At 42.7% G+C, this 19040-nt stretch overlaps 1 protein-coding gene across 8 annotated transcripts in view; it reads right to left on the bottom strand.

Moving 5' to 3' along the window:
* The window catches only part of TMEM116 (transmembrane protein 116), an 81225-nt gene that overhangs the window by 24179 nt on the left and 38006 nt on the right, over window positions 1-19040 (bottom strand). For 6 of the 8 annotated variants that reach the window (XM_062182182.1, XM_062182180.1, XM_062182188.1 and 3 more), the window contains 6 exons: window positions 12532-12581; window positions 10787-10870; window positions 10334-10472; window positions 3681-3825; window positions 2714-2787; window positions 1558-1975 (listed from right to left, as the gene is read on the bottom strand). In XM_062182182.1, coding sequence (XP_062038166.1) covers window positions 1769-1975; window positions 2714-2787; window positions 3681-3825; window positions 10334-10472; window positions 10787-10870; window positions 12532-12581 — 699 coding nt within the window. In that variant the 3' untranslated portion in view covers window positions 1558-1768. Of the gene's footprint in view, window positions 1-1557; window positions 1976-2713; window positions 2788-3680; window positions 3826-10333; window positions 10473-10786; window positions 10871-12531; window positions 12582-19040 lie in introns of those variants that run through there. The other 2 variants (XM_062182183.1, XM_062182181.1) reach the window with 2 other exon arrangements.

Genomic DNA, 19040 nt, shown 5'->3' on the forward strand with positions numbered 1-19040 from the left:
TCCTGACTTCAGATTGGCGCAGCTCCAGCTGTTGCAGCCAATTAGGGAGTGAACCAGCAGATGGAAGACCTCTCTCTCTCTGCCTCTTTAACTCTCTGTGTAATTCTCTGTGTAACTCTGACTTATTTATTTGAAAGGCAGAGAAAGAGAGAAACAAAGAGAGGGGGGAGAGAGATATATATATATCTTCCATCTGCTGGTTCACTGCAAAACGCAAACCAGTGTTGATATGGGGTGTTGGCATTGCAGACAATGGCCTAACCTGCTATGCCACAATGCCAGGCCCCCTACAATGATTTTCTAGTAGAGTCACAGAGTTGTGCGACCATCCCCACAATCTGATTCTAGAACATTTCCATCATCCCCAAAAGAAACTCTATTCCCACTAACAACCATGCTATCTCCACACCTCCATGCCTGAACTGGCAACCAGCAATCTACTTTCTTTCTTAGTATCTGCCTCTTCTGGACATTTCACATGCATTGACTCATATCATATATAAGGGTTTTTTTTTTAAGGTTTATTTATTTATTTGAAAGGCAGAGTTACAGGGAGAAGAGGAAGAGGCAGAAAGAGAGAGAGAGCAAGCGAGCAAGCGAGAGCGAACACATGAGTGTTATCTGATTCACTCTCCAAATGATTCAAACAGTCAAGGCTGGGCCAGGCTGAAGCCAGGAGCCAGGAGCCTCACCCAGGTCTTCTACATGTGTGCAGGGGCCCTAACACTTTGGACCATCCTCTGCTGCTTTCCCAGGCACATTAGCAGGGAGGTGGATTGGAAGTGGAGTGGCTGGGACTTGAACCATCGTCCATATCAGATGCCAGGGCTGCAGGTGGCAGCTTAGTCCACTGTACCATAGTGCCCATTCCACTTGTTATATTTTTAAAGATATTAAGGTAGCCTCTTAGATGAGGCTGGAGCTGGGCCAATCAAAAGCCAGGAGCCAGGAGCTTCTGGGTCTCTCACGTGGGTGGCTGTGGCCCAAACTCTTGGGCCATCCTTTGCTGCTTTTCCCAGGCCTTTAGTAGGGCACTGGATTGGAAGTGAAACAGCTGGGACAGAAACCAATGCCCATATTAGATGCTAGTGTCATAGGCAGTGGCTTTACCTGCTCTGCCACAACACTCACAACAGTCCTGATTTCTCTTAAATCTTATTATCCCTGTAACTCAAAAAATGATTCAGATTGTCTAGAGCAAAATAGTCCTTTTTGAATTAAACATTTGGGACTTGGATGTGGTGGGTCTGAGAACTCCATTGTCACCTTTGTTGTTTGCTAATTATTATGCTTGCTTCTTCTGAACAAGGACACCTGCTCAAACCCAGGTCCTCTGTCTAGCTTTAGAGAGAGTTATATCAATGGTAAGAGCTGAGCAAGTTGTTGCACATTCTCATACCTTTGCAACCATGAAGTAAAACACCAACTGATAACATATATAAACAAAAATCTATAATTTGTTTTTCTGGAATAAATTGATAAATATAGATATATAATATTCATCAAGGTAATGTGAATCTATCTCTTAGATGGAAAGTGGCTTCATCTTGCTGAACAGAGATAACTTTAAGAATCATTAGTGAATCTGGGAATGACTGGAGAAATCCTGCTCAGTTTACCCAGAAAATTTAACTCTGGCACTATATTCCTTTTCAGTTCTATAGTTTAGGGCATGGTTAGAAAAGCCTTAAGATGTGGTTCCACAATATCTTTCCAAGTCTATTAGATTGGAATAACGCTAGTTCCTGGTTGTCCCAGTACTGTACTTTCAAAGAATGGTGGAAGTGCTGGTAGCAAAAGCAAGGGTAGATCCCAATGGATCTAGGCCTCTGCTATAGATTCTCTTCTGTGAGCATAATAATGGTGTTTGGGTGTCTACGTCACGTCGGGCCTCTTGCTTTAGTTGGTAGAACTTGTGCTGTGTCCAGCCATACACTCCACAGTTGAGCAGACCCTGGGAAGTCGCTGTTAGTGCCTGGAGGAGATGAAGGGGTGATGGAGCCCATCCTTCAGATTTTCGGAGATCCAGGGAATAATACCCATTCCCCTTATTTATAAGCATTTCTATATTTCTTCTCTATTAAACATCAAGACTTGGCATCTTTTTGCTGTATTTTTCTAGCCCTTCCTAAACCTACTCTTCAAAGTGTATCTTGATATAGATGAGACTTGGTCATATTTCTTAAAATCACAAAAGGAGAATTAAGTGGCTTCAATGCCCCTCCATATTGCCTCATTTTCCAGATTAGACTTGGGAAAATGGCCTTATCAGCACAGTTATATAGCCTGAAATAGCTTTCCAATCTGATAAAGGGAGGAGACACAATTATTCCACCTACTCCCTTCATCCCTAAGAAATAGCTAATTTGTCTCATTTGATTCACTCTGGATTGGAGAGATTCATGTCATTAACAGAGAATATGCCCAGGTTTTTTTTTCATTTTTGTTTATGATGATCATCCTTTAAAAACAAATCAATAAAATGAAGCTGACCAAAGAAACAGGCTCTGGAATTCAGGGTAGCACTTTTACAAACACGAGTACCTCATCTCCAAGGAAATTTTCACATACTTCATAACTGAGTATAAATAATACATTTTCTCATTTGCAACACAGAAATAAATACCCTGAGGGTATATGCTGAGTACTAGCAGTGTAAGAAGGCAGAATGAGAAGCTGTGAGAATAGAGGCACTGGATGTTGAAAGTGTTACCTGGAGAACGTAGAGGGCCATCTGAAGCTTGGTATACTGTGGCTTGGTCAGCTTAACGATCATCAGAATGACAGCTGTGAAAATATAAAGGTAAAACTTGTTAGCCCTGAGTGCCTAAAGCATAAAGTTCTTTAGTATTCATGCCAGAGAATTATTAGAATGGAAGCTACAGGCATAATGTATATTAGTATTGAGGTTAACCAGTTATTTATACTGAGGCTTTGGCCTCCAACTTCTAATTGTTATTCATTAAACACTGCAGATTATTATTTCAGTAACAGTTACAAAACATACTATAGGAAGACAGTAATCTATACTTCTTAGCATTTCAGAATTTATCAAGCTCTTTGATAAACATCTAACAAGATCCTCACTACAACCATATACAGTGGGAAGAGCAGGTGTTAACATATCTAAATTCTGTCAGGAACCTTTTTTCCTCTCATGTCAGGTTGCATTTCATGTCTAATTATCTTAATTTCTAAAACATAAGAAGAAAAAGAAATTAGGGTGACAGAAAAAGTGGAAATATTGTAGAACCAACCTAAATTTTACAAGCTGGGGATGGGTGTTTAATGCACCAGGCATTGCTTGGAATGCCCATATCCCATATCAGAGTGCCTGTGTTTGAGTCCTGGCTCTACTCCCAATTCCAACTTCCTGCTAATATGTACACTGGGAGGCAGAAGGTGATAGCTCAAGTAGGAGAGATTCACATTAAGTTCTTAGCTCCTAGCTTTGGCCGGACTCACCTCTGGCTCTTGCAGGTATTTAGGAAGGGAAGAAATGGATGGGAGACCTCTCTGTCTGCTTTTCTCTCTCTGACTTTAAAATATATAAATTAAAAAACATTTTTTTTAAATTATAAGCTGAACAAAAGCAATCATTCTTAGTGAGGTCACTCTGTTTGATCAGAACCCAATAGCTGCTCTCTTCACTGCCTATATCTTCCTATTAAGATACCTACCTGGGCCCCGGCAGAAAAAGAAGGTGACTGGGTAGAAGTGCACACGCTGCTCCACAGTGTGAATCACTGCCCACTGTTCATTCCCCAGAAAGTCAGCTGATTTCACAAACTTCTTACACAGTGTCCGGGCTTGGATAAATAAGACCTAAACAGGAGTGTAGCACTGAATAGTTTGCTTAAACATCAGTGAAACTTCTCAAGTCTATCCTCCTATCATTTTTGCAACAAAGGATCATTTTCTAAGAATCTCACTGCAGGAAAGACCATTGTGTCATTAAAATCTGAAAGCAGGTTTTTTTTTTTGTTTTGTTTTGTTTTGTTTTGAGAGAGAAAGTACATTCAGAGTGAAGTTCTACTTGACAGGAAGAGATTCTATTCAAACTTGTGGTTATCATGGTCAGGTCAATACCTGAACCTTTTTCTTTTTTTTTTAAATTTACTTTATTTATCTGAAATGCAGAGTTAGAGAAAGAGGGAGAGACAGGGTTTCCCATCTGTGTTCACTCCCAAAATCGCTACAACAGCAGGGGCGGGGCAAGGCTGAAGCCAGGAGCCTGGAGTTTCTTCCAGGTCTCCCACATAGGTGCAGGGGTCCAAGTACTTGGGCTGTCCTCTGCTGCTTTCTTAGGCACATCAGCAGGGAGCAGGATCAGAAGTGGAGCAGCCAGGACTCAAACCGGTACCCATATGGGATAGTGGTGTTGCAGGAGGCAGCTTAACTTGCTATATCACAATGCCAGCCCCCAATACCTGAACCTTGTATCAATCTTCTGAATCTTTTTCTGCCCTGAGGCTAATCACTATGTGTGTGTGTGTGTGTGTGGTTCAAAGTAAGCTCCAGTCGGACCTTCTTTAAAATACATTAGAGCTAGGAAGCTCAATTTCTCTTTGACATAGAATTAAAATCTGATTCTATGTTAAAGCAATGTGTTAAAGTAATTTATTAGGTTCTCTTGATGTCTGTTAAATTCTAATTGTTCAAAAACAGCTGAATTTTTATTAAGAGCTATGGGTTATTTACAAATGTTTGCGAATTAAAAAGTCTAACGATCTTGTGTTACTAGACATGATAGTTATCTTAATGAGAAAGCCCCAGAGGCCTAAAGGCTAAATACTTGTAAAATCCTACAGGTGCTTTCAAAAATACTGTGAAGTAAGCAAGTGCCTCTTCTTGGTTGATGAGTTTATAATTTTACACATGGCAACTTAAAGTCTTTTGTCATCCACAGTTATATATGATTTGCTGCTCATAAAACTAAAGCGTGGTTGGTTCTGTGTTTAGCTGTCCTCCTATAGGTTCCTATGGACTTTTCCCAGCCGCTTCTATTGTATTCAGTACTTTGGGATGGCTCTGTAAACAGATGAAGCCAATAATGTATTAACAGTACCAACTGAGAGAAAGTATGGTTAACTGAGGTTACTAAAAACAAAAAGCAATTCAAATCAATTGGCAATCTACAAAAAGAGTTAAAGATTTTAAAAGCTATTATTAAAATTGCTATATTGGTCTATTATGTTATGTTATATGTGTGTACATATTGTATGTCCACATGGGAAAATTTTATTAAGAATTTTATTTTAATTGGCTTATAGATAAGATTGTCCATAAATTTAAGCTGCTAAAATTAATCAAAGATACATTTAATTCGTGTGACCTGAATCTCTGCATCATATGTTTTATACTTGTTGGTAGAAAGAAACTAAAAACATTTTATATGGTTGTGCTTAAGTTTACTGGTTAAACAAACTACACCATGTTAGATATTTAAGAGGTGTTTCCAAATACATGATTCTTAAAATTAATAGAAGGCATTGGACCTTCTGGTAAATGTTTTCTTAAGTTGTTATCTAATGGTTGAAACTGTTTGCTAAGTATTCGTGTAATATTGCTATTGTCAGCAAGCGATCTAGGACTTGCTCCCTCATTTCTCTATTCTAAGCCCAACTTGTTCTTTCATTTCTCTATTCTCCTCAAGGTAGGAAACTAATTCTATTATGAAGGAATCTGTAGGACGCACAATTTAATCTTTAGACCTTATAAAAGAGATGGCTAACATTTTTCTGTAATAGCATAGCCAAAATAAGAGCTTAAATTATAATCTCATAGCTAGATTTACTTCGCCATCAGTGAAGTAAACAGTAAGTAGAAAAAACCTCCCTTTCAGACCAAAGGGAAAGAAAGTTTTAAAGTGAGAATATAATGTTCCTCATGGGCATTGTCTACCTTAGGAAAACTACTACAGAACATGCCTGTGACTATAGACTTGTAGTTCAGGCCACCGAAGATTAGAGATGGAACTTGGGCACTCCCTTGGCTTGCATCCTCTGGTCTGCTTTAACAAAAACCAGGAGGAAAAGAAAGCTAGGCATCAGAAGCAATGGGTGGCAGGCCTATTAATGGCTGATCTGTACAGTGATCTGCACTCAAGGAGACCCAACAGGCAAGTCCACTGCAGTAGCTTTCAATGTGGTAAGCCTGGGCTTCAGCAGAAGTCAACTTGTGAAGAGCCCTGGCAGTTCTACCAAGAGTTGGATCACTGGAAATGAACCTGCCCTGGAGTCGAAGGATGCCCAGGTCAGAGCCACAGATCTTATTGGCTCTAAGCTGAAAAGCCCTTCACTCAGCCCAACTTCCAAAGTGACCACTGCAGCTCAGGGGACGGCCAAGTAGGGTCAGCAACATTGCAGGCAGAACTGTAAATTTCTTGTTAGAGATGCCACCTGCCTTTACCTGGCCAGCTCTCCTCCCAGGCCAGCTAAGTAATGAAAGTCAACAGAGTGCCTTCCCTAGGAGGTTCACACCTCCCTTAGAATGTATCCCATGTGAAGAGATAGATAGGTCTGGGCCTCTTAATTTACAAGGCCTAAAGCCCAACAGATTATTATCAAGCCCCTTCTATCAGGTTCTATTTGCCTCTCAATCAGAAAACTTAATTGTAGCTTAGACAGCACCTTTCTTAGCTCCTCTAATAATGACTCTGTCCTTTGTTCTAGACCCTGTCTAGCACACTTGGGCCTCATTCTTTTGTAATCATAACCTCTACTCTACCACCAATGGCTCTACTCCCAACCTGTGTGTACTGATGGTCCTCTTCCCCACTTAATGCTGTATAATTGTTCAGACCTGGTTAATGCCACTCTTAGGATCACTGGTTACTATCCTCACCCTGTCTTTTATGACCTTGTCTAAATATGATCAGAGTCGGCGAATTTGGAAGGCTTCCATAGCCTTGGCAACTCATGACGAGAGCCTAGGGTGATTACTGGTGCCATAAACTAGAGTGTCAATTTGTTGGGTCAACAACAGGAGTCACTGTGCACTTGCTCCTCATGTGGGATCTCTGTCCTTAATGTGCTGTACATTGTGATTTAATGCTATAACTAGTACTCAAACAGTATGTTTCATTTTGTGTTTCTATGTGGGTGCAAACTGTTGAAATCTTTACTTAATATATACTAAATTGATCTTCTGTATATAAAGAGAATTGAAAATGAATCTTGATGTGAATGGAAGGGGAGAGGGCGCGGGAGAGGGGAGGGTTGCGGGTAGGAGGGAAGTTATGGGAGAGGGAAGCCATTGTAATCCATAAACTGTACATTGGAAATTTATATTCATTAAACAAAAGTTAAAAAAATTTAAAAAAATACATTAGAGCTTATTAGAAAGTGCTCTATGTTAATACCCTTAAAACTAATATTTCAGGGGCCAGCCCATGGCATAGCAGGTAAGCTACTGCCTACAGTGCCAGCATCCCATATCTGCTGGTTTACTCCCCAAATGGCTGCAATGGCCTGGGCTGGGCCATGCCAAAGCCAGGAGCCCAGACCTTATTCCAGGACTCCCACATGGGTGCAGGAGCCCAAGCACTTGGACCATCTTCCACTGCTTTCCCAGGCATATTAGCAGGGAGCTTGATCGAACTGAAACAGCCAGGTCTTGAACCAGCACCCATGTGGGATGCTGGCATCATAAACAGAGGCTTAACCTGCTACACCACAACACTGGCCCCCAAAATAGATCATTTTCTCCCCTTCTATTTGGCATCTATCTAAATAAGGTTTAGTAATGAAAGAAATACAAGTCAGAAGTGAAATGTAGTGGTTTTTGTTTTGTTTTGTTTTTTTTTGTAAAGAATAAATTAGTAATCTTGGCAGAAATCTGACCAAATCTGAATCTTTTCCCTAACAATCTAGATTTACTCTTTAAATCACTAATCCAAACACTTAATCAAATTCAGCTATGTAGCCTCCTTTCCTCACAAATATAGGAATCAAAAAGAGGCTTGAGCTTATCTGAGGATACTTATGTCTGGAAGAATCAATTCACCATCTATTTATTTTTAAAGATTTTAGAATGTTAATCTGAATTTTCATTGAGCCTGGAACATTCTAAAGAAGTAAAAAAGGAACTTTTAGGATGCCAAGTCTTGGAAGATCTGTCCCTCTTGTCAATCAATTCAAAATGTAAACCATCACAGTATTTTAATATAAACTAGTCACTCTTTACCAAGTTGCTGATTTGAGCTGAGCTATCTCTGTAACCCCTTTCTGAATTTTCAAAGGAAATTCCCTATGATTCTACCTGGTTCACAACTGCTAGTTGTGTTAGCAAAACAAACTGTTGTTAGGCCGGCACCGCAGCTCACTAGGCTAATCCTCCGCCTTGCGGCGCCGGCACATCGGGTTCTAGTCCCGGTCGGGGCACCGATCCTGTCCCGGTTGCCCCTCTTCCAGGCCAGCTCTCTGCTGTGGCCAGGGAGTGCAGTGGAGGATGGCCCAAGTCCTTGGGCCCTGCACCCCATGGGAGACCAGGAGAAGCACCTGGCTCCTGCCATCGGATCAGTGCGGTGCGCCGGCCGCAGTGTGCTTACCGCGGCGGCCATTGGAGGGTGAACCAATGGCAAAGGAAGACCTTTCTCTCTGTCTGTCTCTCTCTCTCACTGTCCACTCTGCCTCTCACAAAAAAAACAAAACAAAACAAAAAAAAACCTGTTGTGAGATAAATGTGATCTACAGATAGTTTGTAATTCCTGAACTAGAATATGAGAGGAGAAAATATACCAAGGGGCCAGTGCTGTGGCATAGTGGGTAAAGCTGCTACCTCTAGTGCCAGCACCCCTTATGGGTACTGGTTCAAGACCTGGCTGCTCCACTTATGATCCAGCTTTCTGCTATGGCCTGGAAAAGCAGTAGAAGATGGCCCAAGCCCTTGGGCCCCTGCACACGCGTGGGAGACCTGGAAGATGCTTCTGGTTCCTGGCTTTGGATTGTCCCAGCTCCAGCCATTGCAGCCAACTGGGGAGTGAACCAGTGGATGGAAGACCTCTCTCTCTGCCTCTCCTTCTCTCTCTAACTTTGACTTTCAAATAAATGGATAAATCTTAAAAAAAAAAAAAGATGTAAAAAATATAGATACAGCACTTTTTTTTGGTTATTGCTTTTCTACTAGGCAGTTATGTCAAAATAACTATCTCATGGCTGATTATTTTAACTGTACGTCATCCTGATGACAGAAAATGATTATTTGATAACTGCATGAATCACTTAGTACTTCAATCACAGTTAGACATGGCATAAATGCAAACTTATGGTCATATAAAGAATTAAGAAAATTATTTCATTATTTAGCTGACTAAAGCCATCTCTAATGTTCCATCGTTGTTACCTTGTATAAAGTATATACTTCTTTTAAAAAAGATTTTATTAGGACTGACACTGTGGCACAGCAGGTTAACACCCTGGCCTGAAGCGCTGGCATCCCATATGGGCGCCAGTTCAAGACCTGGATGCTCCACTTCCGATCCAGCTCTCTGCTATGGCTTGAGGAAGCAGTAGAAGATGGCCCAAGTCCTTGGGCCCCTGCACCTGCGTGGGAGACCTGGAAGAAGCTCCTGGCTCCTGGCTTCAGATCGGCGCAGCTCCAGCCATTGCGGCAACTGGGGGGTGAACCATCGGATGGAAGACCTCTCTCTCTGTGTAACTTTAACTTGCAAATAAATAAATATTTTTTTAAAAAAACAACAAAAAAGGATTTTATTTATTTATTTGAGAGGTAGAGTTACAGACAGTGAGAGGGAGAGACAGAAAGGTCTTCCTTCCGTTAGTTCACTCCCCAAATGGCTGCAACGGCTGGAGCTGCACCGACTCAAAGCCATAAACCAGGTGCTTCTTCCTGGTCTCCCATGCAGATGCAGGGGCCCAAGCACTTGAGCCATCTTCTACTGCTTTCCCAGGCCATAGTAGAGAGCTGGATTGGAAGAAGGGCAGCTGGGACTAGAACTGGTGCCCATATGGGATGCCAGCACCACAGGCAGAAGATTAACCTATTGCGCCATGGAGCCAACCCTTAAAGTATATACTTGACACAAATAAGTTTTCTGGTCTGGTCCTCCTTGGGGATCAATCAAACATATATTAGTTCTAGAATGAGCATCACATAATGAATACAGCTCTTTTCCCTTACTCATCGTTTGATTTTGAGAAGTCCAGAAGAATGAGGTGGTATTTACATTGCCAAGATCTGCTGGCCACCTTTTTAGTTCTACCATCATAGGAAGCACCTCTCTGCTCCATTTATCCCAGGCCCTGGAAATACAGGCCTGTCACTTCCAATTCCCTCTGGCTCCACAAAAGCAGGTAAAATGGCACCATACCATAATGGTGAGAAGGCTGAGTAGAAAGCTAGCCAGGAAAATGGTGATGCCATAAAAATAAAGTATGCTGCAGACAGACGTGTTGATCGAATTCAGGAATTCAGCCATAGTTGATGGTGGTGAGTGCAGAAGGATACACCTAGGAAGAGAATCAACGGATAGGAATAAGAGAGACATTCAGTACAACACAAGTTAATAAGTATGTAACTTTACTTCTGATTTTGCTAACCCCTGCCTTTAACCCTTTTTCCTTCTGACAGACACATTACCTTACAGTCACTTTATGTGACATTTTTACCTATGTACTCAGCCTTGACTGTACCTTGTTCCATAGCCCATTTCCAATACAAGCACCTTGACTAAAGTGTATGCAGAAAGTCTTTATCTAGCTCCATTTACAGAGAAAGGTGGGTATGGTCTACCATGAAAATGATACATTTGATTCTTATTTACCTGTGGCTCTGGCTGAAGTTGTGGAAACATTCACTGGCATTGCCCAGACAGAATACAGGTGTCATTAATAGTAGAGGTATCAGGCTGGGAAGAAAAACTGTTATCACTCTAATATCCATCACTCTAATATCCATACTTAAAATTTTTTTGAAGATATTTTTATTTATTTGAGGGATGATGAGAGAGAGAGAGACAACAAACTACCAAACTATCAATTGCCAGTCCACTGCTCAAATGCCCACAGCACTCAGGACTGGGTGGATCTAACACAAATTGTCATGCTTTTCCCCTTTTGCATAATATTTTCCTTTTCTCTGAATTTTTTAACTCTACCAATATCTACAAATATACACATCTAATTTTTTCAAGAAAAATACTTCAAATGCTTTAAGGATTTCTTCCTTTCCAGTTCCTGGGGAAGTGCAGTAGAGAATACATTTTGTACCTAGGTTAATATACCTAACAGAGTTTCAGGAAGAATCTGCACGATTCTCATTGTAACCATCTGGAGGATGATCCAGTGGATAGGAAGATCTCGTCTCTGTCTCTCCCTCTCTCTCTATGTAACTCTGACTTTCAAAGAAACAAATAAATCTTCAAAAAAAAAAAAAAAAAAACTAAACAGCCAGCAATTTATCTAGCTAAATATAGAGGAGGGGGCTGGCACTGTGGCTTAGTGGGTGAGGTTGCCACCTGCAGTGCCAGCATCCCATATGGGCATCGATTTGAGTCCTAGTTGCTTTCACTTCAATTCAGCTCTCTGCTACGGGCTTGGGAAAGCAGTGGAAGATAGTCCAAGTCCTTAGGCCCTTGCACCACGTGGGAGACCCAGAGGAAGCTCTTGGCTCCTGACTTTGGATCTGTGCAGCTCTGGCCATTGTAGCCACTTGGGGAGTGAAACAGTGGATGAAAGACTTCTGTTTCTCTACCTCTGCCTCTCTGTAACTGCCTTTCAAATAAATGAGTAAATCTTCAAAAATATATAGAGAGAAGAAGACCAAGGAGCAAAACTTATAATTTTTTAAGAATTATTTTTATTTATTTGAAAGACAGAGTTACAGAGAGGTACAGCCAGAGAGAGAGGTCTTCCATTCTGCTGGTTCACTCCCAAATGACCACAATGGCCAGAACTGAGCTGATGTGAAACCAGGAGCTTCTTTCAAGTCTCCCACGTGGGTGCAGGGGCCCAAGGAGTTGGGCCATCTTCTACTGCTTTTCTAGGCCATAGCAGAGAGCTGAATAGGAAGAGGAGCAGCTGGGACTCCAACTGGCGCCCATATGGGATGCTGGCACTGCCGGCTGGGGCTTTAACCCACTGTGCCACAGAACCGGCCCAAAAACTTATAATTTTTGAAACCAACTCTGAAATGATCACTGTAGGTGAGATCTAGACCCTTCCCAGGTATTATAATCCTAAGAGTCTTGACCACTGTTATAAAGTGGAAGAGATCTTGAAGGCCATTGATTTTTACTCTTTATAACAGAAAAAAGGAAATTAGAGATCCAAAGACTTAAGGGGTTTGTTCAAGGCCACATAGAGTTGATGGCAATCAGAGCTAACATCTAAACTGTAACATTAAAGTGCTTGCATATACCATGTGGAAAAATGAAATCAATGTTTGTTGCAGAGTATGCACTATGAGGACGTAGGAGTAACAATGGAAATAAAGGGCACTGTACTATTTGTTCTCACTTGGAAATCACAATAATGGAATTATAAACAGAGAAGGAAAGGAAAGTCTTACCTTGACAAAATGAAGGCTATTTGACCAAGTTGACATGTATAATTTATCATCTGTGGTAAGAAAAAATGTGAGAAATGTTTTAGGACATTGCCAGTCACATAACAACAAATACCAGATCATCAATCACCAACCAATAGAAAAAAAGATTTCCAAGAGCCAGTTTCCTCCTGTGAAACGATATTTGCTATAAAATTTGTGAAACAGAGTTCCTTAGCATTGGACATGACAGGATTTCACCTGTATTACTGTAGTCTAAGAAGAGCAGCAATAACAAAAGAGACAAGGAGAGCCTACAGGAAGTAGTTTAGTGTAAGATTTGTTTATATAGTTTAGTATAGAATATCTTCAAAACAAAGGCAAACATTAAATCACATACTAACAGTAATGCTCATTTTCTTTTTAATATTCAGAGACGCGTGGATATTTTCAGATGTCATGGGTGGAATAAAACCCTGGGAATTCAGATGATCAGAATAAAGTACATTGATCCAGTTTTAGAATAATAGAGTGGGATGAAATAAGCCCTTTGGATGTCTGATCATTATTTTTTTTAATTTTTTTAATTTTTGACAGGCAGAGTGGACAGTGAGAGAGAGACAGAGAGAAAGGTCTTCTTTTGCCGTTGGTTCACCCTCCAATGGCCGCCGCGGTAGGCGCGCTGCGGCCGGCGCACCGCGCTGATCCGATGGCAGGAGCCAGGTGCTTCTCCTGGTCTCCCATGGGGTGCAGGGCCCAAGCACTTGGGCCATCCTCCACTGCACTCCCTGGCCACAGCAGAGAACTGGCCTGGAAGAGGGGCAACCGGGACAGGATCGGTGCCCCGACCGGGACTAGAACCCGATGTGCCGGCGCCGCAAGGCGGAGGATTAGCCTAGTGAGCCGCGGTGCCAGCCTTGGATGTCTGATCATTAGACTCTAGAAGACAGAACAGGAAAAAACTCCTACTTATATATTAGATACTTATAACGAATTGTTCCTACTTACTAGGACTTAATAATGAAAGACATTGAACAGATTGCTTGACAAAAGATTATAAAATAAACTTTAAAAAAATATTGTAAGGTGAGGGGCTAGTGCTGTGGCATAGCAGGTGGGGCTGCCGCCTGCAGTGCCAGCATCCCATGTGGGCACCGGTTCATGACCTGGCTGCTCCACTTCTGATCTGGCTCTCTGCTATGGCCTGGGAAAGCAGTAGAAGATGGCCCAGGTCCTTGGGCCCCTGTGCCTGCATGGGAGACTTGGGGGAAGCCCCTGGCTCTTGGCTTCGGGTCGGAGCAGCTCCAGCCAATGAGGCCATGTGGGGAGTGAACCAGCAGATGGAAGACCTCTCTGTCTTTGCTTCTCCCTCTCTCTGTGTGTAACTGCGACTTACAAGTAAAATAGATAAATCTTTAAAAATATATATATTGTAAGGTGAAACTAATATGTAAGTAGGCAGCTGAAGTTTAGGTGAGCTAAATTCATTGTACTCCTGAAAGTTTTTTTTTCTCTTTAACTGTCAGCTTGATACATCCACATTCCTTGGATGCACCTGTCTCATCTGGGACCAGAGTGCATGTTAAGACCACATCCTATTTGCATATTCAATTAAGGTACTACCCCCTGCATGAAAAAAAAGGACTGAGAGAAGGGGAGAGGCTTCTTTTCACCAAGAATCATATTTAGAAGTGCCTTTCACTCTCTGCCATGGACCATGTTTAGAGGGACTACTCTTGATTTCTTTCTTTCCACCATGGACCACGCTTAGAGATGGTAATCGCAGGTGTGGGAGAATACTGCAGAACTGGATTAACTCTGAGTCTGGGGTAGGGAACCCCACCTTGAGATGTAAAAGGAGATCTTACAGGGATGGCACTTTGGTGTAGTAGGTAATGCCACCACCTGCAAAGCTGGCATTCCATATGGGTGTTGCTTCAAGTCCCAACTGATCCACTTCTGATCCAGTTCCCTGCCAATGTGCCTGGGAAAGCAGTGAAAGATATTCCAAATCCTTGGGTCCCTGCACCCATGTGAGAGACCCAGAGAAAGCTCCTGGTTCCTGGTTTCGGCCTGGCTCAGCCCTGGCCAACGGAGCCGTTTGGGGAATGAACCAGTGGATGGAAGCTCGCGCTCTCTCTCTCTCTCTCTCTCCCTCTCTGTAGCTCTCCTTTCAAATAAATGAATAAATCTTAAAAAAAAAAAAAAAAAAGGGAGATCTTGGGACACCAGATTTTATCAAACACAAGGGAGTCCAATCACATGACTAAATATAAATTGTTGTGGACAGCCTACTTTTGTCTTTCAGGTTCTAGAGATTTTTCAGCTGTGTATCATTTTACATTTGTTCTCATGGACTTACTCCTATGCATAGTTTCAAAAATTTGCCATAGGACTCCAGATACCCATAAGCCAGATGGTAGAAACAGCATTTCAGGCATTTAGCAATGTAAGAATCAGCCCAGGGGACATTAGGTCTGGTTAAAAAAGACCACAGGAGGGTATCTCAGGTATGGAAAGGTAGGACACAGACACAAGGTGTGTCCCTCTGTGAAGGACCCCCCAACTCATGCCTGTGGTGGAATGAGGTGAAAAGGTCATATCAAGATGGCTGCTGAGGAGAAAAGTTCATGCCAAGATGGCTGCTGAGGTGAAAAGTTCATGCCAAGATGGCCACTGAGGTGAAAAGGTCATGCTAAGATGGCCGCTGACAACAGAAACTGCCTGGCAACAGACCGTGATTGGATGGCTTCGGAAACCACATGACAAAAGAGGAAACCACATGACAAAAGAGCCTGACTGACGGCAGGCCGTGATTGGATGGTTTCAGAAACTGCCTGGCAACAAGAGCCTGACTGGCAACAGGCTGTGATTGGATGGCTTTGGAAACTGCCTGGAAACAGGCTGTGATTGGTTGGGGTATAGACCGCCCCTTGACCAGATTGGCTGGTCTTGGCTATATAAGCTGTTGTACCAACTGTAATAAACGAGTCTGCGGGCTGCTCGCCTCAAGCCTGCTTTCACCCGACTCCCGGGGTCTGTGTGGTGACTCCGCGCCTCTTGCCCCTACCACGCTGCTCCTCTCAGAAACGAACCCACTGCAACATTGTGGAGAAATCAACTGCAACACATGCCCAATGCAAGAAAAGTGGTCAAAGGAAGAGGGACTCTTCCAACCTTTAAAAAGAGGAAAGGGGTCCCACTTCCCTTGTTGTCTTGTCTGAAGACTACTGGGGCCTGAGGACTCTGCCTAGGCATTGCATGTCTGGAGCTCCAGGTGACTGCTGATGTCACAGGTAAGGGTGTTCATTCTAAGTGACACAGGGGTCACTATGTACTAAATTCCCATGCAGGACCCCATATTTAAAAAGTTTTTATTATTGAGGCCGGCACTGTGGTATAGCAGGTAAAGCCGTCACCTGAGGTACTGGCATCTCATATAGGTGCTGGTTTGAGTCCCGGCTGTTCCACTTCCAATCCAGCTTTCTGTTATGGCCTGGGAAGGCAGTGGAGGGTAGTCCAAGTCCCTGGGCCCCTGCACCCATGTGGGAGACCCAGAAGAAGCTTCTGGCATTGGATCATCGCAGCTCCAGCTGTTGCAGCCATCTAGGGAGTAAACCAGTGGATGGAAGACCCTCTGCCATGCCTCTCCTCTCTGACTTTCAAGTAAATAAATAAATCTTTAAAAAAATTTGTATTATTATGGGAGGTGATAGCAAACCTCATTCTAGGCAATTTGTCTTTCAGTTTTTCAAATAGAAGATGTCCAGCTCCTTTGCTTGGAAGGGATTTGCTATCACCCTGGTGCATCTCTCAGGTTAACTGTTTCCAAGTTTAAGTCATTGGTTATGATGCTAACGAGCACTGAGACAGATCCAGCCTGATCTTCCGGAGGAAATAAAGGATACAGTACATCCACAAATCTGAGATCAGGACAGGCCACACGTGCTGTGCCTGTTAGAGGCCTCTTAAAGAGCAGGACTGCACTTCCTCAGCACTAGCACCCATCAAGCCAGAAGCAAGATGAGGATTCCAACCCTTGACTAATAGGTTTCTCAAACATATAGTCCTGGTTCCATGTCAGTCTTCCTGGAATATCCCCACAGCACCTGTTTTAAAGCCAAAGTGTGTGGGGGGGGGGGGGGGCAGTGCTGTGGGGTAGCAGATAAAGCCACCGCCTACAGTGCCAGCACCCCATGTGAATGCTGGTTTGAGTCCCAGCTGCTCCACTTCTGATCCAGCTCTCTGCTATGGCCTGGGATAGAGGTGGAAGATGGCCCAAGTCCTTGGGCCCCTGCACTCCTGGCTTCAGATCAGCACAGCTCCAGCTACTGTGGCCAACTGGGGAGTGAACCAGTAGATGGAAGACCTCTCTCTCTCTCTGCTTCTCCTTCTCTCTCTGTGTAACTCTGAATTTCAAAATAAAAAAATAAATCTTTAAAAAAAAAGCCAAATGGAGACTACAGAATGATTCAGGACTTAAGAACTATTAATAAGGTAGTTATTCCACTTCCCCACTTGTACCAAATCCTTACACTATATTAACACAGATACCTGAATGTACCTCATGGCACAGAGTCCTACACCAAAAAGATGCTTTATTGCGGCCAGCGCTGTGGCACAGCAGGTTAATGCCCTGGCCTGAATCATCAGCATCCATATGGGTGCCAGTTCTAGTCCCGGCTGCTCCTCTTCTGATCTAGCTCTCTGCTATGGCCTGGGAAAGCAGTAGAAGATGGCTCAAGTCCCTGGGCTCCTGCACTTGCATGAGAGATCCAGAAGAAGCTCTTGGCTCCTGGCTTTGGATCGGCGGAGCTCTTGCCGTTGTGGTTACCTGAGGAGTGAACCAGCGGATGGAAGACTTCTCTCTCTGTCTAAACCTCTCTCTGTAACTCTGTCTTTCAAATAAATAAATCTTTTTTAAAAAATTAAAACTTCTGTTAAAAAAATAAAAGATGCTTTCTTTTACATGCCACTAAGCCCAGAATCCCTCTGAATGGACTGCCTTTGAATGGACTGATCTTCAGTGTTTTAGAGGTAGTCCTCATTTGTTCAGCAATGTTCTTGCAAAGGAAATTAGGAACTCCAATTAAAGACTGGAGCCACTCTATAATATGTAAATAATATTCTCATCTGCAGTCCTTCCATGAAAATAGCTTCTAGGCCTTAAACTTTTTAAGGAAGCAAGGGTATAAAGTTTCCCCAACCAAAGCTCAGATTTGTAATGAGAGGTAAACTACTCAGGATAGGACTGGGGCTATAGTTAGCAGGTCAAAATGCTACCTGTAATGCTGGCATCCCATATACACACTGGCTAGAGTCTCAGCTGCTCTACTTCTGACCCAGCTCTCTGCTATGGCCTGGAAAAGCAGTAGAAGATGGCCCAAGTCCTTGGGCCCCTGCACCAATATAGGAGACCTGGAAGAAACTCCCAGCTCCTGGCTCCAGATTGGCGCAGCTCTAGCCATCTGGGGAATGAACCAGTGGATGAAAGACCTCTCTCTCTCTCTCTCTCTCTCTCCCTCTCTCCCTCTCTCTCCCAATCTCTCCCTCTGCCTCCCTGTATCTCTGCCTTTCAAATAAATAAATAAATCTTTTCAAAAAAGTCAATTACATAAAGATTTCATATAATCTCAGAGCTACAAGGCATATTAAGGAACACAGAGGGGTCAGCATTGTGGTGTAGAAGGTTAAGCCTTGGGGCCAGCGCTGTGGCATAGCTGGTAAAGCCGCTGCCTCCAGTGCCAGCATCCCATGTGGTGCTGGTTTGAGTCTTGCCTGCTCCACTTCTGATCCAGCTCTCTGCTAATGTGCCTGTGAAAGCAGAGAAGATGGCCCAAGTGTTTAAGCCCCTGCACTCATGTTGGAGACCCAGAAGAAGCTCCTGGCTCCTGACTTTGGCCTGGCCCAGCCCTGGTCGTTGCAGCCATTTGGGGAGTGAACCAGCAGATGGAAGATCTCTCTCTCTCTCTCTCTCTCTCTTTCTCTCTTTGTATCTCTGCCATTCAAATAAACAAATCTTAAAAAAAAGAAAAAACCCACAGAAACCAATGTTTTACTTCATGATTAAAAATTGAAGCCCAAGAAAAGATGACGTAGCCAAGGTTATATAGGAGGTAAGTGACAGAACAGGGACTAGAAGACACATCTCCTGATTTACTCTGAAGTGTTCATTATATTATAGTACCATTTATTCATTCAACAGATATGTATTTAGCTTCATCATGTGCCTGAGAGCATACCACTTTCATTTGTGCTAGAAGTGATCTTCAGGCTCTAGGAAGCGTTGGGAGGCTTTCAGATTATTTTACTCCATCAAGTCATTAACAAAAATTCCTTTTCAAAAACCATAACATAATAAATGTTGCAGAAACAGAAAGACTATTAGATATATAGATATAGATATAGATATAGGCCAAAACACACAAAGGCAGTTAATGAAATGAAAATTGGTAACATCATAAAAATATCATCTGTCAAAATCACACAGTGACATACTAAAAGAATCATAAATAGGGGCCAGTGCTGTGGCA

Source organism: Lepus europaeus, chromosome 23 (assembly GCF_033115175.1).
Source record: "Lepus europaeus isolate LE1 chromosome 23, mLepTim1.pri, whole genome shotgun sequence".
Taxonomy (NCBI): domain Eukaryota; kingdom Metazoa; phylum Chordata; class Mammalia; order Lagomorpha; family Leporidae; genus Lepus; species Lepus europaeus.